At 46.2% G+C, this 24,379-nt stretch overlaps 1 protein-coding gene across 6 annotated transcripts in view; it reads right to left on the minus strand.

Annotated features, from left to right (window-relative positions):
- The window catches only part of CAMTA1 (calmodulin binding transcription activator 1), a 219,495-nt gene that overhangs the window by 142,497 nt on the left and 52,619 nt on the right, over positions 1-24,379 (minus strand). For all 6 annotated transcript variants that reach the window (XM_069034861.1, XM_069034852.1, XM_069034855.1 and 3 more), the window contains one exon: positions 10,928-11,063. In XM_069034861.1, coding sequence (XP_068890962.1) covers positions 10,928-11,063 — 136 coding nt within the window. The remainder of the gene's footprint in view (positions 1-10,927; positions 11,064-24,379) is intronic.

Here is a 24,379-nt window from a genome sequence, read left to right on the forward strand (position 1 = left end):
TGTCAGAGCCCTCTGACACCCCAGTTTTCCCCCTGCCTTGTCCCCATGTCCAGGGCATCTGGGCTTGTTTGTACCAACCACGGTTATGTTGAAGCACAGCCTGTCACACAACTCCTTGTCATCTGGGCTGGGAATTGGCTCAATGATTCAACCACGCTTCCTTCCCATGCCATCAGTGGTTAGGTGGAATGTACATTCAACCCCAGTCATCACCTGCCCAGCAGAGAGGGACATGCCATCTGTCCCAGACTCTACAGGGCTTGGAAGAACCTGTCATGGCACTCTCAGCCAGGTGGAAGAGACCCAGCCGTGGACTCCTAAAAGAGAGGGGGTAGAACCAGCATGGCCATACACAAAGTGCTTGGCCAGTACAAGTGATCAGCCCCTTGGAACATCATTCCCAAGCATGCAGCAAAATCTCCACCTTTGTCCATCCCTAAATCAGCCCCAACATCTTTTTGGAAGATAAAGGCACAACAACTGAAATCAGGCATCTGTAGGTGGAATTTTCCAAAGTGTGCTGTGCAGGCCAGATGATCGCAGCTGGCCAGATGATCTTGACCTTGCAATCTGTATTTTAATTAATGCGTCCTCCTGGTTACAGGATATCAAGGTTATCAAGGAACATTACAACTACAGATCTTGTGCTTGGGGTTTTCCTCCTACTGTGGACTTTCAACAAATGTTACATATTTTTCTTTGATTTTGACAATCTAATGTTAAAATCACAACCTATCCCCTATCCACTTCAGATTTTGTTTGTTTAATCAACAGTTGAGCAATTTCAAAGGTGTTTTTACAATTCAAATACTGGATGGTTGCACGCTGAGCCAATCCTTTGATATCTGAAAAGTTCTCAAATGCCAACCTCACAGTTTTAATCTTCCTGGTATTGAAAGCAATGTAGTTGATCTTACAGATGATTCTGATTAAATGAGCTTTTTTCTCTCTCCAGTTCTCACAAAAATATATAAAATATTTACAAATGTGATACAATGAACTTTATGTTCTTCTTCTGCTTAGAGCAACGCTTGGTGCACAGGTGGCTGACATTTCTTAGTCATTAAAGAAACTAAACCTAAAATTCTTTAAAACTATTTTCTTCAATACTCTATTGGGGTTTTCCTCCAACAGCAGTCACTGCACAGCTCTCACAGGTTATATATAAGAAGAGTTATTTTTTGTGGATAAAAGACAACAAGAAGTCAATAATGTTTGGCAGACAGCCTTCACTGTTCTGCTAGCACAAGCGCATCTAACTGCTGATGAGCCTTAATGTTTCCCTGATATTGTTTTCTGCTATAAAATGGAAGATCTAATCTATGCTGAAGGTCAGTCCCCACCAAAGACTGCAATCAGTGATAGCCTTCATAAACTCACTGGAATTTGTAATATTGTGCAACATCATCTGCCCTGTCACAGCAGTGGCTCCATCGATGTGTCCTCTGCCAAGGATGTGCAGAGCTGGAAGTGCCCCCACTTCTGCACCACTCCTTATGCACGCAGAAAAACTGATCCATAGATCAAACCAGAGCACGTGAAAGCTGCTGGCACAGGCAGTGTAACCCCACACACACTTCAAGAAGAAGGATAAAGCCCTGCCCGTGTTCCCCAGTGGCCCCCACCTCTGCTGGGGACGCACATTTGCACTTAGGGCAATAGCAGGAGAAAATCAATCCTTTCAGTGATCAACTCTAAATGCATAACATCTTTTAGAAAAAAAGCATAACTAAAACCTGGACTTCTTGCCTTAACTTGGAGTCAGGCAGTTATGAGGCCTTTTAATGAGTAATTTAGGTAATTAGAAAGTCAAATATACAATACGCAAGAGGAAGCATCAGTGTGTCATGGCTCTGTGGCATGGTGCTCCTGATCCTGGCCAGTGCTCGTGATGGCACCAGTGCCATCTCCTACCAACACATCATTGTGGGTCCATGATGGCTGCAAAGGGTTTTCCACAGAAGCCTCAGCTTGGCTCCTGTTGGAGCATGTTTCACACCAACATGTATAAAGTATGTTGGGTAATTGCTGCTGGAATTCAACATGTGCTGTATCTCATCTAGGAGATGTAATTTACTGGCTATATTCCAGTAAAATAACTTTATGGCTTTCTGTCATGATAAATAACAGTTTATAGCATAATGGAATTAATATTTACTTTGAAGCTATGCAGTCTATTCAAATAAAGTTGCTATATATAGAATCATCCCCATGCTGCTGGGCTTCTAAGTGCTGAGAATTGACAAGACAACAGGCAAATTCCAGTTCCCTCCAGCTATTAATAAACCATTAGATTTTGGGTTTGTGACTGAAACCCTTCTGTGTATTTTATACAGCTATGATAGTTCAAGAAGTGTTAATTCAAATGTGGGATAAACAAGGCAGGAAGGGCTTTTGGGGTCCGGGAGCTCCCTCTGCCTGCCCTAAGAATGGAGACAGCATAGGGTGGTGGGTCTGGACCACCAGGCTTGGAGCCAGGGGCAGAAACCTCAGCAAGTGTTCACAGGGAAGTTCATGATTTAACACAAAAATTGATCATGTTTTTGTCATTATAAATGTACCCTTTATAATTCCAACATGGAGAGATTAAAGATTCACTGAACTCTAACCATGTCTCTTCTTCACGGGCATGAAGGGAAGTACACAGAAGGCAGGAAAGGAGATGGCATTTCACCTTTTTAAGCTCAAAAACATGCTTCCTGTTAGTAGGAAGACACTAAAATAAATTGTCCTGGCTATGGTAGGACATTACACGCACAATGGAAACCTGCCCCTAAGGACAGCAGTGAGCCTGACCAATAGAAGGACAAGGAAGGGCCAAGCCATTGCTCCCATCATGCACAGAAGGAAGCGCTGCAGGAGGATTAGGCAGTGCAGCAGTCACAGGCGTTGCAAATCCCCGTCACAGTGCTCCAGAATGCTGGTGTTGCCGCATCCTGCTTTTATTCAAAATTTCTTCATGGCAACAAGCACACAAAAACTGCAGGCAAAGTGTAACCATCAACAGAAACGCCCACGCAGCATCAGAGAGTGTCTGGGGTCAGACGGAAGGCAGAATCTTCACAAACATATTTATAGTGCTCTAAGATGCTGCAGTCCTCTGGAGCACGGGGCCTTTTAATGGAAAAACACCACGTATTTGTCGTGGCAAGCGACAAGGAGCCACTCCGGCAGCATGGTGGTGTCCAGCGTAGAGTGCAGAGGGAATGCCGTGCTGGGGGCTGCAGCGGGTCAGTGCTGGCTGGAGCACAGAGGTGCTGGGGCACCCAGCCTGGCTACCACCAACACATCACCCCGCACAGGCACCGGGACATGCCCCAGCAGCCCTCAGGCTTTGCACTGGGAGAGAGGAATCTTTATTGATTAATTTGGGTGCCTGAACTCTTCACCTTAGAAGAGTTCAGAGCTACTGTATCTTATTCTGAGGAACTCAGAACATTAAACCAAGTGCAGCTCTGCCAAGCGCTGCAGTTACAGACGGACACCCAGCCCTCCCTGTGTCCAGCTCCTGTCCACGGAGGACGGAGGGACTCCTGCTGCGGGGGGAGCATCACCACAACACTGAGCAGGGGAGCAGCAGAGGGTTGGGGGGCCGGGGCCGGCTGCAGCGGGGCCGCCGGCAGCCCTCCGGGACGGCAGCGGGGTCTCCCGCACGGAGCACGCTGCTGATCCTCGGCAGCCACGCGATGGCAGCAGAAATATGGGAACACCGGAGCGGACGAACGCATTATCCCACCGCTCCAAGGAAAAGGTATTCTGCAAAGACGAGGCAACTGCTACATGTAAGCCAACGTCTGCGATCGTTTTAGGAACATGTACAGAGTAGAAAAACAGTTTCTCTCCCCGAAATACAGTAATTCACACTTTCTGCATTCCTGATATTGCCAACAGGGTCACTCGGGCTTCCCTGCTGTAGCACCGACACAGTACAGCCGTCTCCCCCGGCAACTTCAATCTGACCTACAGCAGACACAGCAAGATTCAGAGCACAGCTCCCGCTTCACACCAATTCCTGGCTCAGATCCCGGCTGGGAACCAAGAGAACCCCTTGCTGCTGGCGCTGCCAAGCCCTTTCCTGCTCCCCTCCATCGTGTCTCCCTTTCACTTCACCCCAGGGTACTAAGGGAAAATTAATGCTTTTTATGTCCAAAAAGTATCGAAACACCGTCTAATTAATCCTTATCCCTTGCCTATAAAGAAGGGAAGTAAATAGCATCCACACTCTAAAATCCCCTTTTGCCACGTTCTGTGTCTGTGTTGCTTGCTGGGGACAATACCAGATTGTGTTTAGGAATTCCAGCACCATCACACCTTCAAACAAGACTCTCCTCCCCCTGCTCCCCCTCCCCACACACACCTTGGCGAGCAATACTCCACTTTCCAACAGGAACTCGGGAAATTAAGATGTTTCGTGCACCCCTGACGCATACAGATTAGCAGCAATTCAGCAAACGAGGTTTGCCTTCCTGCCCAACACACGGTGAAATAAATAAATAAAGAGGAGCTCACTAAAAGCCAGGCAGGGAAGGCAGAGCCACCGAGGCTCCTCGCTTCCCACGGAAGCCCTTATCTCCGTCACAGCCCACAATGCAATTACAAGATTACAAGGCACACGCTGCTCCAGCATCTGGATCCTCCGTGCAATCACAGGGATCCCTACAGAACTAGGAAACCTCTTAATCTTGTGAGGAACGGCATGGATTCTCCTCGCAGCACGGCTCCCACTGACCCCTCTCCAGGGGCGACCTCCAGGGACAGACATTGTCTGGAGTTCATATTTGTCCACACAGGCACAGAAACGAACTGTGTGGTCAAAAAGGTAAATGCTGACCACCGACTCTGGTTCAAAAAGCATTGATGTTTATTTTGTTTTGCTGTAAACTGTCTCATTTACATTGCAAACGCAGGGATTAAGTCTGTACCAGTACCCCTCCATTCCCATCCCAGTTCCCGGCACGTTAAACCCAGGCCACAGAGCCAGCAATCCAATCTCCATATATTTTATTCTCAATATATTTCATTTCTGGCCACCGATCTTTAGATCTCCTATTGGATTTTGTTTTCGTAAATGGATTTTCCCACAGAGCTGGCAGAAAAATAGATTTAATTTCGAATTTCTCTAAACTGAAATAGTCAATATAAATGTCAATGTGAGTTTGTGCCGTGCAGCCCGTGAGGCAACACAAGCCTCACATTTCAGAGGGGTACGGGGGTCCTGCCAGCTTGTTTTGTGTCTGTATACTTGTTCTAATGCTTCCTTTCATAAGGATGCCTAAAAGTGTATATACATTTATTAAAATTTTTGTTTTGCTGTTTTGTTTCAGGGGTGCAAAAAGCAGTACGATGTCTAGCACTGCTTTGCAGGCAAGTCAAGAGGCAAGATTCCCTATGAGCAGAGGATTCTGCAAACTGACACCCCCACAGACCCATCACAGAATGGTCTGGATTGGAAGGGACCTCAAGGACACCCTGCCATGGGCAGGGTCAATTCCACTATTGCAGGTCCTGGTTTCCTCCCTCCCCCCCAGCACGGGGTGTAGTTGCAGCATCAATTACTCAACAATTCCAATCTAGCCTGATGTTAATGTCATTAGTCCACAGAGATCCTTTTGGAATCATTTACATCGAAACTGTCTTTTCACAGGCTAAATGAAAAATGCTCAGACTTCAGTGAATGGGATTTGAATTACAACCCTACCACATGTGGCTCAGCTTTATTCACGCTATTTATTAAACAGGGGAAAAAACTGTGATGCAGTCAATTACAGAACAATTACCTGAGCGCTGCTGCAAACCTGTTGCCTTGCGCTGCAGGGACGGTGGTTGCCCTTGACTTGGGTGGAACTTGCCTACAGGGCACCTGCCAGGCAGAGCATCCCCCAAGGCCCTGATCTCAGCTGAACCTTCATTCTGAAACACCCAGATACTAGGAAAACTTTTACTGATGAAGTTAAATAAGCCATGACAATTAAAGGATTAGGAACGTTATGGGTCTTATGAAGAATAAAATCTCCTGGACATGTACAGGGCATTAGGAAAAGATGAACTCAAGAGAATTTGCTGTGACTTTATATTACTGCAGGAGAACACATCAGGACCCTGATACACAAAAGGATTACTGGTATGTATGTTCCCTTCTGAAGAGACTCCCAGGAGATCCATTCCGGATTTAACAATAATCCATACTCCCCTTCAGAAATGGCAAAACAATGCTCCCATTTCCCAGGACTGCCTCCAACACAGGAATCATTAAGATGCCGTCATAACCCTGCATTCCAGGTGCCGTAAACACCAGCTGGAACAGGAATAAATCCCAACCACAGCTCATGAGCAGTCAACACTTCCACATTTCTGCACCAGCATCTGCCTCTGGTGCCCACTGTGGAGATGTGCACACTGCAAAGGTGAGTGTGCCACAGCAAAAGCAGGGAGATGCTGTTGGACTCCATGGTCTCTGATGAGCTACAGGGGGTTAACGGAGAGGCTGGTTATGAAGGGAATCAGTCAAATCTCAGGAGAGGTGTCAGGACAATGCTATTTGTGGCAATGATGAAGAACAGAAAACTGCCCCTCCTTGTGAGCAGTTTCTCCCTTTTTCAGAGCCGCGTGTTTGTGCTAATGCATGCACAGGTGTGTGTCATATTTCCAGAAAGCCTCTCACATTAAACTCTCCTTTCTCCTCCAAAGCCATTCCACAGTATTTCTCTGGAATGCATTAAGCAGACTGACTGAACAATGTGATCCTAATTAGTTTGCAAACTACACAGATCACCTCTGAGGGTGAGCAAAGCCCGCGTAAATTAAAGCGAATTGGAGTGAATTGGCTGAGGCTGCCCAAGGAATCCCTCTCCAGATTAGGGCTGCTCCAACGTGCCTCCTCCAAGGCTGCCCCCACTCTCCCGTGACAACCAAGTAGATTTCACCCATGACAGCAGGGAATGGAGAGATGTAAAACTACTCTGCAGTTCAATATTCCATGGTGGGTTATTTTGCACAATGCAGAGGAGCCCATTAGGTCATTTACAAAAGGAGAAGTCTGGTTTTTCACAGGTGCCCCCAGCTCCAGGCTGCAGAGAGGCCACTGATGCCATGCCCACTCCAGCAGCCCAGGGCAGGCACAGGGACGCTGCCAAAACCCAAATGCTCTGGAAACTTGTGCGAAGTTTTGATGGTGATGTCCCAGGGTTTACGCAGTAATTGAATAATCTAAAATTTTCATTCCTGTCCTCATGGACTAATCTGCAATAGTGTTAAGGGACTGTTATGATATTAATTAAATACAAGTCCTGCATGCAAAATTGATACTTTGCATCTCCATCTCCACAAGGGAGTTTCTCTCTTAATAAGACTGAAATCAAGTTTTACTTTTTTGGGTTTCTTTTTTTAAGGAATTCATAAAGATTATTATATTGTACCAAGATAACATACACCCAATCTACAAGAGAACAAGGTTTTTCAAACACAGAAGCTCTGGTGCTTGGAGTGGGACTGTGCGCATAGCTCTGCCGCAGCCGTGGGACAGCCCTTCTCCGTAACCACTTCTCAGGCACTGGGGTTTGGAGAGACTAAAATATCCTCAACACAGGATAAAGAGCAGCAGGATCAGCGTCGACCTTCTAAAACGCAGATGACAAGAGGGAAATTCACTATAAAAACATGACCTCGTTTTAATTTTAGCAGCAGTTTACTACGAATTCACGTGAAGGCGCAGTTACACTCTCCTGGAAAAGTTCAGGCACAAGAAAAGGCAGAAACCCATCCGCTGAGCCAGCCGCCTGGAATCATGGCAAAGCTATTCCAACACTCCCCTTACTATTATTTATTAGTTAAAATTTTTAATTATGTGAATTGATTAGGAACACATCACCAGGGATCCTAATTAATTAGAATTTTAAAAAGGATCACAGACCGGAGATTCCACAAAGAATTGCACAAAGAGGTGTATTAAGGGAAAGGCCAAATTAACTTCTCCTTTCTGGTTTATCCAGCCTTTTCTAACAGGACTGTGATCAGATTAACCAAGTAATACCCAAACCCCTCCTGCACAGCGATGCTAACCAGGGCAACAGCTTGAGGATTTCAGGCTGTTTTCATTTAACATCCGCTTGGTTAAACAGTTTATTCCTCCTAATCCTTATTTGACTGTATTCCTACTCTAATTAGTTTATTCCTCATTTATGTCCTAAATTTGCTTTAGCTGCCTCACCCATGCTCACCAAATCCTTCTATATGGTTCTGATAGATGTCAACATCCCTGAGCATCTGGTGTAGACTTTTTGTTTCAAAATGCATTTTTCTCTTTACCCAGAACTCAGAAAGACAAAAGGAGCCATCACATCGACAACACTCAGGAAGGAATTAATTATTAAATCTTCTAATACAAAGCCCTGTTCAGAACTGGCTGGTCAGTAGTTTCACAGGCCAGCATGTTCCTCTGAGCTGCCTCCGAGCTGCCATTTCCAGAGCAATGTTTGGATGCTATTGATGCTCTTGGCTGTCGGCTCTGCAAGTACTTTTCCATCAGTGCGACAATGATCCCTATTTATCTTCTGGCTGCAAGAGTCGCTGAGATGATCTGGCAGTGCCACAAGGCAGACAGTTATTTCATGCCCTGTTAAACCCTAATGCAGCTAACTACGGTATCACTCCAAATTTGAAAAAAGCCTTTTTTTGTTATTTTAAATCTGCTGCCTACGTGTCCTAGTTGAGAACATTGCTTCCTTTTAGAATGGTATCAGAAGCCTAAACCCAAAACGCTGCTGTGAAGTACAATGGAGTACTGATCGAGTAATTAATAAGGTTAGAACTACATCATTCTGCCCAAGAAACACCTGGAGGTCAAGAAAACAGACTTTTTCTCCATCATTCAGAACAGAGACTGGTAGTGACCACCCAGGTGCTGCCTGTGGATGAGAGGGTACAAGTACCTTCTTGAAGATAGAAAATCAGGTACTAAAGGGCTCTCAAGCTGGAGAAGGATGTGGGAATGAATGGCCAAACCCTGGTACATCCAAATCACAAAGCAAATAGTTTAAAACATATTTTCCGGAGTAGCAAATGTGATCAGCCACAAGGAGAAACCCTCAAAGCTGCACTTCCTCCAGCTCCCATGATGTGCCCATCTGTATTTGTTACTTTCCAGAAGACACACTTCAGCAAAACAAAAATTAATGGGTTCAGTGCAGGGCTCTTTGAGCTAAACACAATCACCACAACATCCATGCAGTCAGGCACTAAAGGGCTGGATAGCTCCATCTCTGGAACAGCCCTCCTGAAAGTCCCATTTATTTCCTCATGTGCTCATGTGGCAGCCAAGAGTCATCAACAACCTCTTGCTACAGGTAAAGGGACCGCACAGGGTCTGGTGTTCTGCATCGTGAAAGTTTACAGAAGTTAATTAAATCACACTCTGCAAACCCGAAACAAAAACAAGGCACCATTTCTGTGATGATTTTTTTTTCTTGTGCTTGTCATAATAAAACATTGTTATTGGATGTAAAAATTATGGAACAAAGTTATGCCTCTCTGGTGTAATATAATGCAATCCATTTAATACTATTTTAAACCCCAAAACCTCATTAGAGCAGACAGAATGTAAGAATGACAAATGGGCTAGGAGGAAGCTGGAGCACGAGATGAATTCTGGGCACTCGTCCCTTTCCCATTGCTGGCGCTGACTTCGGGGATGCCAGGGGAGTGTCAACCACCAGCACCACGTGGGGAGCGCAGGGTGCCCGTCACCCCAACAGGAGGGAGGTTATTGCCTTGCAAAGCATCTGCCAAGGCAGGCCTGGGGGTGAAGCTGGAAAGCTCAGCTTAGCCCGAAGTCCAGCGTGGAAGCTGCCAGACAGGCCTAGAGACACAGGTGAAGCACTGCCTGTCATGGACACCCCAGTTACCCCAACCCCAGCCAGGCTCACAGGCTGTCAGCTGTAAAATCAACCCGGCCTACACAAACACACACCCGGCAGCCTCACACTCCTTGGCCAAAATGAGACAGCTGAACACTGCAATTACACATTTTAACAGCCTTTGACCACTTTGGCCCCAAGTTTGGTATCCAATGTCAGGAATATAGCCCTGCTGCCTTAGGAACAGGCTGGGCACAGCTCTGCGGGTGGGCTTCTGCTACCAGAACAAGTTATTGCCATTTAATAAATAAAAAACTTGGATAAATGTACTTGTTATCCACACCTGTGCAAACCTTTAACATCAGAAGTGACCAGGGTGATGAAAATAGCTCTTTCCTCATGCAGATGGAGGTTAAGAAAGAAAAGTGGTGTCAAACAATGACATATTATAGAACAAACAGGCTTATTCCAGAAATAATGCCTCAGGTGAAATCACTTGTCTGAATGTGTCTGAGTGGCTGAATACCATCAGCAGAGCAAAGATTCTCTCAAAACACACATGGATTTGGGCCAAATTCAACAGAAATTCTACCTCTGCATACTGCAAGACCAACACTCCACCAGCACACAGAAATTACAGCAATTGCTACCAAAACCTAGCCGAGATTTGTGAGAATCAAACCAGACCCGTTCAAGCTACCATGGTTACAGAGTGCTGTGCAGCCCAAGCTGGGGTGTCAGGTTGCCCTCGGGCAGTGCCTGTCACAAAAACCACGGAGTCTACCAGAAGATGCTCAGTGTGGAGACACTCTACAGTCACACAGCCCAGCCAGCAGCCACACAGGCGGACAGGGAAGCTGTACTCACAGTTTGCCCAAAGGAGGGATAAAGAACAAGTGTATTTGCTGGGGGTGGGGGGAGTTGTGGTTTAACCCCAGCCAGCAACTAAGCCCCAGGCCAGGGGGAGCAGATGGAATTCAGCAAATAGGAGTAATTTTCTGAAGGTATGTACAGCCTTGGGTTGAGGTGTCTTGGGGAGCCATCACCTCCCAGCCCAGCACAGCCCATGCTCCTACCTCCACTCCTTGCACCTTCAGCTTCATGTGATCCTCTCTGGTGGTCTTCCCGTCTTTCCTTTTTTTCCAGCAATACCCATCTTTCCTGTATTTCACTTTCTTTCTGTTGTACAGGATCATAGAACCATTCTGTGGTCTGAAAGCAAGAAACAGGTTTGGATTACATAAAGGAACAAAACCAGACTGAAAGTGTCTACAGAACCACGTCCCACAGACCAGCAAAAGGCTCCACAGAACAGCAACAGTCAGGACTGGCACCGAATAAATGTTCCCCTTTTGCTGCTGTTACCTGGCTGAAGTGATGTCTGCAATCTGCAAACTCTTCCGTGGAGGATCTTGTACCTAATGTGGGAAGTGCTAGTGATAGGTTAAAGAAAAAAAAGGAGAAGTCTGATAAAATGGCCAACATTTAAAATTTTCACTGGATGTATTTTGACTGCTACATGCTGAAAATTAGAAGGAAAGAAAATTTAGGAAAAAAAAGGGTTGTTGTTATTTAATTAGAGACAATCTCTCTCTCTGGCTAATACATCAGCAGAATGAGATTCCAACCACCTCTAAGGCTGCACTGGGACATGGATGTTGGCTTAAAATGACAATAAACAAGCAAAAAAGAAGGGAAGGATAAAAGCACGAGCTTATACAATGGTTTCACTGTTCTGCTTAGATCAGTGCTAGACAGGGAGTAACCTGCTCCCTTCTGAGCACCTTCTCAACTTCAAAGACACAGGAAAACATTTTCCACTTAAAAACTACGACAGCAATTTGAAATGTCTTTAAAAGCATGGTGATGCCCAGCAGAAGTTTGGGTGTAGAGAGATTTTGCTGTTTGCTGAGCCGAATCACAAGTCTGTTGTAACACTGAGAAATAACAAATACCCTCCTAGCTGGGAGGCAGTGAGCATCCTGCACCAGCAGCAGGGGCAGTGAGCATTTTTTCCACATACACACAAATATTTATTGCTTGTGACCAGAAACCCAAGCCCCATCCTCCTAAGCTACACCTCCTCCTATCCCCCAGGTCCCAGCAGCCTGGACCCAGGGGTCAGGGAGGCTGCTCCTCCTCTCTTCCTCCTAAGCATCACCCTGAAAATAAACACTCGGGTGTCAGCGCAGCCACGGTGTCTGTTTGACAGCACTGTAGATAGTGCATTAATTCAGCAGAGGTATTATGTATCTCATTTCAGTGTTCATTCTATAAAACCCCAGTCACTGCACGTGTCAGCTCAAACCCTTCTCGCAGCACCAGAGATCCCCCAGCCACTGTCGGGCTGACGCGCCACGCGCGGGGTCAGGGCAGGCAATGGCAAAACAGCGCGAGCCCATCTCCTGCCTGGTGCCTCTGCACTCACACACACGGCGCTTCACGACACACGCTCAAAGGACCTGGAGCTTTCTGATGCCAGGGAAATCCTGCTTCCCTCGCCACCAGCACCACATGGGCACAGGGAGGGCAGAGCCGAGCTCCGCAGCCTCACTGCTGCTCTGCGGGGCTGGAACCAGGTTTGTTGGTTGATTTCTGCAATGAAAAAGGAACACAGTGAGAGGGCACTGCCAAAGCAGTTAACGAGATTTATAGAAAATAGAGCCCAATGAAACAAAATCTCTTAAGGATCTCTGGAGCGGTTTTCGATTTTGATAAGAGGGTATTGAGCTGCTTTAAGGCTCACAGAAAGCAGCTGGTTTTTAAAGATAACTTCATGAGACGAGACGCAATTTTAACCTGATCTACATTGCTGCTGTATTTCACCCGCTGTAAGGAAGAAGAGAGGAAAGCTCTGCCCTGCTCATCCCTCAGCATTCAGACATAGCCCAGAGCAGCCAATTGATGGTGTGGGAAGACGCAGCAGGCGAGGCCTGCCAGGGATTCCCAAGGCATGTGACAGATGCGACTCCAGCCCGAATCTCTGGGGGTTTTGCCACTCAGCCTGAATTTGGGGATTTCCTTTTTCCCTTTGCAGATGAGAGGGACAAAGTCACAAGCCTGAGCACGGGCTGCAATTCTTGATCAGCTCTGGATTTCCTCTCATTTATGAGCCTGTGGCATTTAAAAGCTGCCTAATCTCTATTTTGGTTTCCTGCCTGTGGCCTGAAGGAAGGAGAGGGAAGGACAGGAAGAGTAATTGCAAAGCAGAAAGCCTTTTGTCTCAAGTATTGATGAGATCTGGATGCTTTCCTCCCTCTCACCCTGCTATCCACTGCCAAGTCTCCCACAAATTGCCACAACAGCCTAAGAGCTACTTTTGCCCAAATTGTTCCTGCTACAGCCAGGAAGAAGATCCCAAATTTTATTTTCCTACTTATTTTTAACACGAACAATCATCCCCTGGGGCTGATGGGTCTGGGAACCTGGTCATTGCTTGGGGTGACCCAGGGCTCCAGACAGTGCTCAGGAGCAATCTGGGCCACTGGAAAGACCGGAGTGTCCCTCAGTAAGACAGGAGAGGGGGAACGGAGGAAATGGGATTTCCAGGGAAGATTTTCCAGAGATGTAATCTTGGATCTGACACTCAGCTCAGCTGCACATACTGACCTCTGGCTCTAAGTCCAGTGTTTCTTTTGGATTAAGTCCCTTACCTGGGTCACAGGAATCTAAAGCTACTTACCTTCTTGTTAACAGGAACCAGATGAAAAGAGGGAATAAACAGAAAGCAAGTTAAGATTAGGATATTTTGGTCAACTGATGCTTCATATCTGCCTCTCCATTTGTGCACAAATTTAGGTCCCTCTGGCCTGAAGGACCAAAATTTCCCCCTAATTACATTACTGCAATATTAAAAATGCTGTTCAGTTTAACCAGTTCCCTCTAAACTGTCACATTGAGATGTGGTAAATGTCAGACATATCACTTAATGAAAACTATGTTTTACTGCCTCAGGAGCTGGGGGTGCCAAAAGGGAATTGCAAATACTGCAAATCCAGAAGAGTCTCTTTTTCAAGATAACAGAGCAAGATCAGCCAGAACCACTCCTTGAAAAGGTCCATGGCTCTGAAAGTTATTTTTTATTTTATCATCTGTATTTATTCCAATTCCAATCCAAGGAGGATATTTAATACAGGAATATGGATGTTTAATGCAGCTGCCATAAAGCAGAGGTACCACACACCAGACCCTTCCTGTACCTCACCAGTGCACAAGCAGAAGCTGCCCTCAGTGCCTGGGTGACAAGCCCCCTCCATCCCTGCCGCCCACCACACTGAGAAATGGCTCCTGCAAACAGTCTGGATGATGCTGTTTTTCACCTACATGATATTTTCTCTGACTATGAAGTTATCATGGAGCCAAGGGACAACAGGAGGGGACTATCTTCCACCTTCTGCATCTATGCATGATAATAATGAGAAATTAACTTCCACTTTCCCAAAGGAGCAACCTACTGATGCAGAAACTGGCTGGGAAAAGCTGGAGTCCTGGAGGAAGCCATCAAAGGAGACAGCCTTTCAAGAAAATATTGCACCAAATCCTTGTCCTCATTTCCTCAGGAATACAAAGAAGACCAAGTCCTTGAATCTGTCTTCATCGAGGCCAGTTTGGGAATGGGGAGAAGTGCCAAGTGTGAGTGTGACAAGGTGCCTCCCACTCAGCTAATGCCCTGCCATGCAGCAGAGCAGGCAGAGCTCTGGGGCTAGCAAACACTGCAGGTGATGAACTCCAAGTAACCATCTATTCCTCTCTCCTTGCTCTCTGCACTGTGTGCAGCTGCACAGCGCTCACACTGCAGCAGTGATGGACAGGGACTGTCAGTCAGGAGTGCCTCCTGACTGCCATCATGCTCTCAGAAACACCTCATTTCTTATTTCTTGTTTCTGCCCAAGGAAAAAATCTGATGACTGAAGTTATTTCCCCCCTGAGGAATGCTGCTCTTCAAGTCTTCATTTACCTTGACACTTCCCCCCACTGTACCTGTGGCTTATCAGAAGATTAAAGCCCAAATGGAAAACCGAAAGAGGAATCTCAAGCAGTTGCAGCCCTGGACATCTCACCCGCCCATGCCCACACAGATACCTGGACACTCACTGTTGGTTTAGGAGGTCACCCAGACTCATTAAGGATGGAGTCACCCAAGGCCAAGGCAGAGCCATAACCCCTGTGTCAAGGGCATCACCCCACTGGCCCAGGGACACACCTAGAGGACCAACAGGTAGCTCTCTTCTGTACTGACAGAAAGCTTTAAAATCATATTTACCCAGGCAAATGTTTTCAAGACTGTGGGGACTTTGTCCATCATAGCTGTTAACACTGGCAGATCACACAAAAATTTGACAAACACTTTTTCCCCCCTCCTAAATAAACACTTGGCTTTGACCTTCAGGCAATGACTCACACTTGCCCTGAAAGAAAAGAAACCCCAGCATGTGCCCAGCCTGCACCAGCAGGACCAGAAACTAAAGAAAAGCCCCTCAAGACCTTAATGTAGATATTCAGACTTCACCATAACTGCTGGAAAGCCAGCACTGTGGCATGTCATGGGGAGAAGCTGCTGCCGTTACAACCTCCGCTCTCTTCACTACAAGTTGGGATTATTGGCACAGCAACTGAAGGAATCACAGACTATGTGTTGGATGAAATAAAAACTTCAGAAAAGTCTTCTTATCCATGTAGTAGGAGGTATAAATCACAAGGAAATGTAAATACGCTGCAAGTTTTTTTTGTATCTAGAATTAAATGTCATTTGCATTTAAGATGTAAGTGAACTTAATATCTACAATATTTAAGAAGTTAAAGCCTAAAGTCACAGACTTAGCAATTTTATCCAGAGTTGTAGTTAGTGCAATGGCTAATCCCATCAAGGGGCATTAATTGGCATCTAGATGCTCTTTCTCATAGCAGCAGTAGGCCATAAAACTTAATCCTTACCTCCTCTTTCCAGCATGTAGCCTCCGTGTTCATCAATAAAAGTAATGTGATTCATTAAGTATGGGAGTAATTACCTGTGGCTCCAACAAACAGGACTGAACGAGCCATGCCAGTGCCAAGTTGGCTTTCGTGCCGTCACACAGGACTGCCAGGGGCTGCCAAGGAAAGCCTTTCTGCAAGATCAGGGTAAATGCTGATGGCTGCAACACAAGCTGCAGACCACTACACAGCTGCTGGGCATCTCTTTGGTGTGGGCTGGGATACCCATCGACAAGTCCTACCCCAAAAGCAGCTCCTTGGGGCTATTTAAGGTGTGATCAGGATGTTGGTGCCACAGAAACACATCGTGAAGATACTCTGTTTGCATGGTGCATTGGTACAGAAGTTAATCCTTGGAACATCTGGGGCTCTGTTGATGGAAGCAGGACCCAACTGTTCTCCCAGCAGTGATGTCCCTGCAGCACAGTGCAGGCAGGTGCCAAGCACAGCAGCTTCAGCTGCAAGTGACGGGGAAGCCCAGCCTTGCCCGTGCCCCCGTGGGTGTCCCCGTCAGGCTGCAGAGGCCAAGAGCAACGGGACAGCTCCAGGCACCCCTGTACAACAACAACTCTGACCAGCACCGCTCGTCCCGTGCTCAGACCTGTTCTCATGAATGCCTCGGAAATGAATGTCTTTGCTCCATGTCCTTGCTCTTGACACAGCTACAAAACAGGTAACAGTGCTACCAGCACTAAGAACAGTGATACAACTAAACAGGATCTGACTTCTCAGTAGCCATTTACTCTGCTGCCCTTTATGTTTAAGTGTATTGCAGCTGTCCCCAAAGTGCAAACTCCACGGAAGACTCACACACCATCTCTGCCTATCATGGCTACTCAGCCTGATGAACTCCACCATTACAATTTTCCTTTTAGAGCCAATTAAAAAAACAAACAAAACAAAACAAAAAAACCAGATTAAAAACAAAGATCTGTGTCATTCATAAGCACAATCAGGTGGGTGAGCTCTGCTCTCCCAGTGACACAGCAGGTCAGAACTCAGTTCAGCACCTCGTCTGGACCTCCCTAGGCAGGAAGATCCTTCTGGAAACAGTACTGTCCCAAAGCTGCATATTTCGTTCAAGCAGTTAACAACAGTTACATTTTACTCAGCAACATGATAATTCACGTGTTGATGGCTCTGAACTCTGTAACAGACTTGAAAAAGAAATTAGAAACAATCTTTATGAAGTCCTTGGCACACCGAGCAATTGAAGCCTCCTCGTAACGATGTAGGACCAAAGACAGAATATTAAAATTGTCATTAAGTAGAATGCACATGAAATGCTAAAAAGTCTTTCTGCAAATTATTTCTTGATATAATGTCATGCTGTAGAACTAAATCTTAGTACAAGGTATGAAAAAAGACAGTTAAATCAACTTTGTTCATTTAAATATAATTTTAAAAGAACTGGCATTCATCTCTTTATTGCTCAAGGTTTTTTATCAATTTCTTTAGCCCTCATTTATTTCTCTTCCCTACTCCCATGGGGATACCATTTGATTTATTGGGAATTAATTCTTACAATTCATGAATGCTTTAAACTATTTTCAGATTAATCACCACCATCTCCACTGGTGCACTGAGGAGAGCCCAGTTCCCTCTCTGTGCTCACACAGACCAAAGGGCTGGCCCCCAGGTGCCAGCAGCTGTTCTGCCTTATCAATTGCTCTCTCCATGAACACAGATTGTTACGGTGAGGACCAAGGGCTCCAATTAACTTTTAAAAGACTTATTTGGAGATGGCCTCCTCCTCCGGGTGGTACTTCAGTTCTGGTCGCTTCCCAGCACAGCAGCAACACACGTGTGTGCAAACACTGCTGCATTCTTATGGGGAAGGGAGAAAATGGAAGAAAAATTCTATTTATTTAGTTAACTTATTTCCTGTTCAACTTCCCCGCTTGTAACAACCACCAGCTCCAGGCTAACAAGGTTTTCACAACTGTGTCAAAGCGGGGCTGTACCTTGGTTTTGTCCAAAACACCATGTACCAGGGAAATTTGCCAGGATGCACATGAACCATGTCCTTGGGCTCTGGCAGGTGTCACCTCCCCAGCACACAGTCTGGTGGGAGCCATGTCGGCTTTGCCAGGGATTGGGAAAAATCTCACTGGGGACAGGAGGAGAGCAGAGGTCTGAGGAAGGAAAAGGGCTCTCCCTCTGCTAGCAGCATGCAGCTTGACTCATGACTTAAGACACTATAAAAATCTGTAAATATTTGAAAATTGAGTAATAATAAATTAATTATAAATTTTAATTCAGAACCACTTCAAATTGTAAACGCAGTTCAACAGCTGATGAACTTCCAACACTGCGGGCAGCGAAACAGCAAAGGCCGGAGGAACTGGCAATGCTGGTATGGGAGGGAGCAACTCCCCAGCTGTGCTCCAGCATTACATCTGTCCCCCATCAGCACAGCCAGGCCCAGCAGAAGATGGGCAGAGCACTATGGAAAGGGCTGGAGACAGCCACCACCGGCTTGGTCTGTCCAGGCAAAAGCATTGTATGCAATATTGCAATTGAATTAAAAATGTCGATTTGCCTTGGACTCCGCTGATTGCTGGGACTCCACTGATTGCTGATTAATAGTAACTATGTATATAAATCTGGATTAACCTGGAAACCAGAGATGCTCAAACTGTCTCGGAAGCTGGGTGATTGGGCTGCCTGTCCTCAGCCCTCAGCCAGGACCATCAGCTCTTTGTAGGCCTGAAGCTTAGGACTGAGCAAGCTATTGAGGTCAGTTTTAAGATGGGGCAATGCAAGCAACCCCAGCCTTGTTCAAGCAAAGTGAGCATCCCCAAGGCAGGAGGGCAGAGCTCACAGTGCATCCTCCAAATGGGTTCACAAGTAGTGGCACTGACCAAGCCTGAGCTCTCTTTAACAGTCACTGACAATGCACATGCTGGAACACCCGTGGCAGCCTGTTCTCAGCCCTTCCTCTCTTTCAAATGAACCTCACAAATATAATCTGTTTATTTATATCAATTTAGTCCCATCAATTAATGATGACAAGGCAATTAACTAGAATGCCAGACAGTAAAAAATAACCACATAATGCCTTCTTTAGAGGAAATCTATTATGTAATTCCAATCGGTCTTCATTAACACAAAGTATTCCAGTAAAAGGTAGTAATCTAGTTATAGTCTGTGAAATATGAAGATCCACAAAGTAATTTTTCAGAATTAAGGGTATTTTTAGTCAATAGGAAGAAAGCCTGTCCGCATTTTTTCTGCAAAAACTTTTTTGGGAAAAACTACCCAAGTCTGTAACGTAAGGTACCGGTACCAAGCAGGCTGTGCAGGATCACCAAAAAGGCACTAAATTCCCATCATCACCTCCTTTGCCCACACCATTTGGGGTCTGGATCAAGCTGAGAGCATGGCAGCGCCCATTTTTTCCATGCCTCATCCAACACTCGCTGCACAGCTGCTGGCACCAGAGAAAGGAGTCTCAAACCGCCAATTGTAGTCATCTTCAAAAAAAGCCTGACAAGGAGGTTTTGGGCTGATGAGTGTTCAAATCAGTGTTCACAGCTCTATTTAAATGATGATGCAATACACCACTCATCCTAGCCATGAGCCCTCCTTCACCCACTGGCTCCACAACTGCCATGAGTGACAGGAGAATGGCACAGCATGACCTGAGCTGGCTCATTTCCTACCTGACGGACTGAGCAAGTAACTTGTGCACAGAAAAAAGACAACACATTTGCTTCAGTATTTCATGTGAGGCACGTCAGAATTAAGAGTGTTTTAATGGTACTAACCTAATTTATCAATTGCATATATTAAAGATTCCATTTTAGGGAAAATTAAAACGAAAAACATTGAGTCCACAAAACAATCAGCTTTACATGGAAATACACATTTTCCAATTTTAAGCCTTACTCCCCTTCAAACTTATTAATAAACTAGTAGATGATAAGGGAGAATAAACCCCAAATACAGAAAATCCTGCAAACAAAGAACACAGACAAATACAAAAGTAGTCAACCACTTCTCCAAAATATGGCCAAGCTGTTAAGTACTCTCGACTTAAAATTTCTAATGAAGCAGCTTAAAAAATCCCAAATTCCTACAGGAATGTGTTTACAATACAAACTCAATTATTGTCTTACTCTGATGCTTATCTTTTCTTACACCCTCTCAGCTCATCCTACTTTGGAATTTAATTACATTCCAGTATTCTGAGTTGAGATGAAATTACACATTTTCAGATTAATTTAGCCTGAACCGACTTTTGATAACAGCCAATCCTTCTTCTATTGTGCCCTAATTTGTGACCCTACAAGTCAGCATGAATTGCTCTTTTAAACCTCGTGTCACCCCACACTCACTGTCCCCAAACCCAGCACAGCATCCAGCATCACTGGGTCAATGTCTGCCCAATTTCCTTTGATCAAAACCCTCCTTTTCCTCTTGCCTCTGTTATTTTCCGAGCTCAGGTTGACACAGATCAGTCAAGGGGTGACTGTTCCCTACACACTGGTGCAGGGAAGGCATGACCTTTTCTGTTTAGTTAAAATCCAAGGGCAATGTTCTCACAAGGACGTTTCAGCTCGGCCGTCACAGGAGAAGCACAAGATGGGAACATGGGCCCAAAGCGGGCCCAGCACTCGGCTTCTCCCAAACCCAATCCTGCTCTGCTCAGCAGAACCCTGCCAGGACATGAAACATTCCCTGACGGACACTTGATGCTTCCCACAGGATCGCCCTGCCAGCATCGTGCTGGGAATCCTGGCCTCTCCCCAGGCTGCCTGAATCCAAGCACGGCCTCCACAGCTTTCCTCTCACCTCCCTCCCACCAGTTGTGATCTGATGCAACTGTCAAATCCTCGGCATGTTTGAAACCTACTTGTTCAGGCGCCAAGTGGAGACTCATCTAATCCCTGCAACGAGTCAGATGCTGCAATTGTGTTAATGCCATGCAAGACTTTCACTTTCCAGAACTTCGCCAAATTTTTAGTATCGGCAAGAAACTAAGATTAAATGTTAGCTCCCCTATGAACAATATAATCTGAAGAAAAAAACTCCAACCCCACTCATTTGATCCTTCTCATATGTTACCTAGAGTACCCTCATGTCATGGCAGAACCCCCTCTCTAACCACTGCCCACTCTGGCACATCAACACTACAACAGTGGGACTGTGCCCATACATCACCTGCTTTGGTTGGTTTCCCACCTGCACATGCCTCTGGCTGTGCCATCTCACCCAATATTAGGGATTTTGGTAGGGGCAGGTGGGCAGACTAAGGAAGACGTAACAGATATAACAGTCCCTCCAGATCTGGGATCTGTGCAGGATTAGAAGTGACCTTTCTATAAATTTCAGGAGTTGAAGAGATGAGATGAGATGAGATGAGATGAGATGAGATGAGATGAGATGAGATGAGATGAGATGAGATGAGATGAGATGAAGGATTGAAGAGGAAAAGAAACCAGACAGAGCAGCAGTTAGAAAAGCCTGGGAGTAAAACTAGAGGGAGTAAGAGGAGGCAAGCACACAAAGTTGCGATTTTAAAATCCTCCAAATCTTTCATATCCTAAATTTAAAACAGAGCACAAAATACTGCCCTGCTCTTGGCTAATGCTGTTCTCAAAAGGCACAGTTTATCAGAAGAAGTTTGCCGCACAATTTAGCACTGGTTGGGTCTTCTAAAGCTGTCTGGAATTACAAATGCCATTGAGCAGGGAGATGGGTCCCCAGGCCATGCCACTGCCAGTGTCACCATCCCTGGCCTTAGGCATCTTGTCTGAATACTGCAAAGTAGAAACAAGAAGCTGCAGAGTGGAAGAGCTGTGTTTCACCTTGGCATTGGGAGTTGGGACTGTGCACTACTCGGTGAACTCAACGTCCCCTTACGCATGGAGTATTTTCTTGGCAACTGGTCCAAGAGTGTCACCCTTTCTTAGCTGTTGACAAATCCTGTTACACAGCAAAGATTTGTACCAGGGCTTTAATTTAATTACTGTAAATAAACCCAGCAACTTGGCCAAATGGTTTCATGAGTTACCGGCCCAGCCGAGGGCCAGAAGCTGTAATCCTTTTGCAGTGCTGCTCCATGCAATATCCCAGGTAACACACTGCTACAGCATCTGCTGCTTGCAAAGATCCAGACAAAGCCTTCAAAACAACTTGGGGTTACTGCCACAGAGATGGCTGTCCCCATTCCTGCACCAGCCCACTGTGGCTCCTGACTGTACTGTGGTTCTAGGAGCAGCCCCATCAGAGCCCTGCAGTGCTGGTGCTTCCAAAGCCCTTGCAAGTGTGTGTGGATCACGATTCCAGCCCATGCCGTGCTGCCCTGCTGCTGTGAATGGGCTTCATGAGGTTGCAGAGAGAACTGATGGTGCCCCAGAAAAACGGGTCAAACAGAGGCTCTTGGACACACTGCTAAAAGAGGTTTTGTCTCTCTTAAGGAAATGTGGAAAGGTTCTCACAATTATCACTTTGCTTCCTTTGCTTGTAACCATGTAAATCAACCCCTAATACCTTGTTTGCTCACTGCAGCAGCATAAGAGCAGGGGGAAACACAGGAGCCCTTTAGCCAGAGAGAATTAAATAAAATAGTGGGAACATCCCACAAATACCAAAGTCAATTAATTCATTTGATACAGAGCAAGAGTCCTGCATAATTTGTCCTCTGAGTAGTTTATTTTAGCTAATTGCTTATCCAGCAAGAAGATCTCCCCTGCATGACCCATTTGCTGTGCAAGAGGCTCGACTGATGAGAAATAAATGGTCACCTTCCAGAGGGCATGGAGGGACAGCAGGGACGTTCCATATGTTGCTTTGGTGCTCAGACCCACATACAAGGAGAGGAATGCACCCATAACCTAACACCACATAAGCAGGGTGAGTGTTGGTGTCCAGGTTCTCCAGAGGAAAGCAGGAGACCACAGTTCCCCCTCCCAGGACAAGCAGGAGAAGGGAAGGCTGCAGATAAGGCACCCCCACTAAGGCTTTACTTCCACCCGGCTTCATCGCTGTGACTCACAGCAATGTGTTCACCCATCACTCGCCTTTTACAACAGCACTTAAAGCAACACAACAATTCCACTTGTGAGGGTGGAGCTCTTTGTCAGCCGCATCACCCTCTCAGCTTCTCCACTGGAGTCAGACAGAGCAGAGGCAGAACCAAATGGCTTAATGCTTCACTTATAGATCTCCTGTCTGTAAACATTGCTGGGGGACAGGCGGAGCAGAGCTGTCAGACCTGCAGCCGCCTTCAGCTGGCCAAAAGATGGAACCAGGACAGATGTTATTGGTCTCATCAAAATTTTGTAAATTGAACAGTGAGATGGAACAGCCTTATTTATCTTAATTTAGTTCATCCTTGACATTTACAAAATAAATACAGGAATAATACTCTCCTGTATTCACAATTCACTCTCACTGATGGCAGCAGGAATCACACAAGCTCTGACAAAGGACAGGGAGTGACACAGCTGCTGCCTGCTGGAAGCAGAGCAGAGGAGGCCAGAGGATCCCCAAGGGATCCACCAGTACCTCTCACCTCAACACCTCCCTGCAGCACCAAGCACATCCTCTCTGGACAGAGACAGGCAATGCTGAACGGAGAAAAAGGAGGACTGCAAGGTGATGCTTTGAGATTGGCTGGGCAGAGGATTTTGAGTCACCACCAAAGAGGCAACAGGATTTCTGTCAGGAAAGCTTCAACCTTTCACATTCCACCAGGAGGCTTCTGATGGGCTTTTACTGATGCTTCATCTCCCTCAGAATCAATAGAAAACAATAATCCCACGTCTAGGCATAAATCATGCCGCACAACTCAGCAAATCATCACGTGGGATGCCTTGGGACAAGGCCACTTCTTTATTTCCAGAAACAGCATCATTATTGGTTTCCGCCTGCCAAGCAACAAGATTCCCACTTCACAGCACTGGAAACCTCCATCTTGCACTGAGCCCAGCCACTGGCTCCACTTACTGTGGAGCAAACATGGGCAAAGCTCATCTCAGCTGGTGGGTGGCTGGCGGGTGTTGGTGCTGGGAATGAGCCAGGGAGGCAGAGGGGCTATGGAGGGACAGATGCCCACCCGCCCTGACACCAGTCCCAACATGTGCCCGCCTGCCTGGGGCCACAAAGCAACTCCTCACACCAGTCCCAACACACGCCTGCCTGCCCAGGGCTGCAAAGTGGCTCCTAAAACCCCTTTTACCACTTGTCATACTGGTGATGCCGCTTCAGGTGCAGCAGCCCCAGGCAGGAGACTGTGCTGTCTGTTTACAGGAAACAAAGCTGCCGCAGCACGAGTCAGAAACTCAACACTCCCACAAACAGCAGCTCTGGAAAACCCCAGCAGCACCTTCCCTCATGTCGCTTTACATCCTGTCAGTAACTTACAGGAAACAAAGCGGCCTGGCAGAGTTATCCGAGGGTGTGAGACTTAAGGTACATCTGTAATTAAAACACAGACACCAAAGCTGCGAAGCAGCGCCATAAAGCAGATCATTTTACAGCTGGCTGGGCTCCCTCTGATGTACTTGAGAACCATTTTTAAGTGACATAAAGTTTAACATACCGGT

This window comes from Aphelocoma coerulescens, chromosome 21, assembly GCF_041296385.1.
Source record: "Aphelocoma coerulescens isolate FSJ_1873_10779 chromosome 21, UR_Acoe_1.0, whole genome shotgun sequence".
Taxonomy (NCBI): Eukaryota; Metazoa; Chordata; class Aves; order Passeriformes; family Corvidae; genus Aphelocoma; species Aphelocoma coerulescens.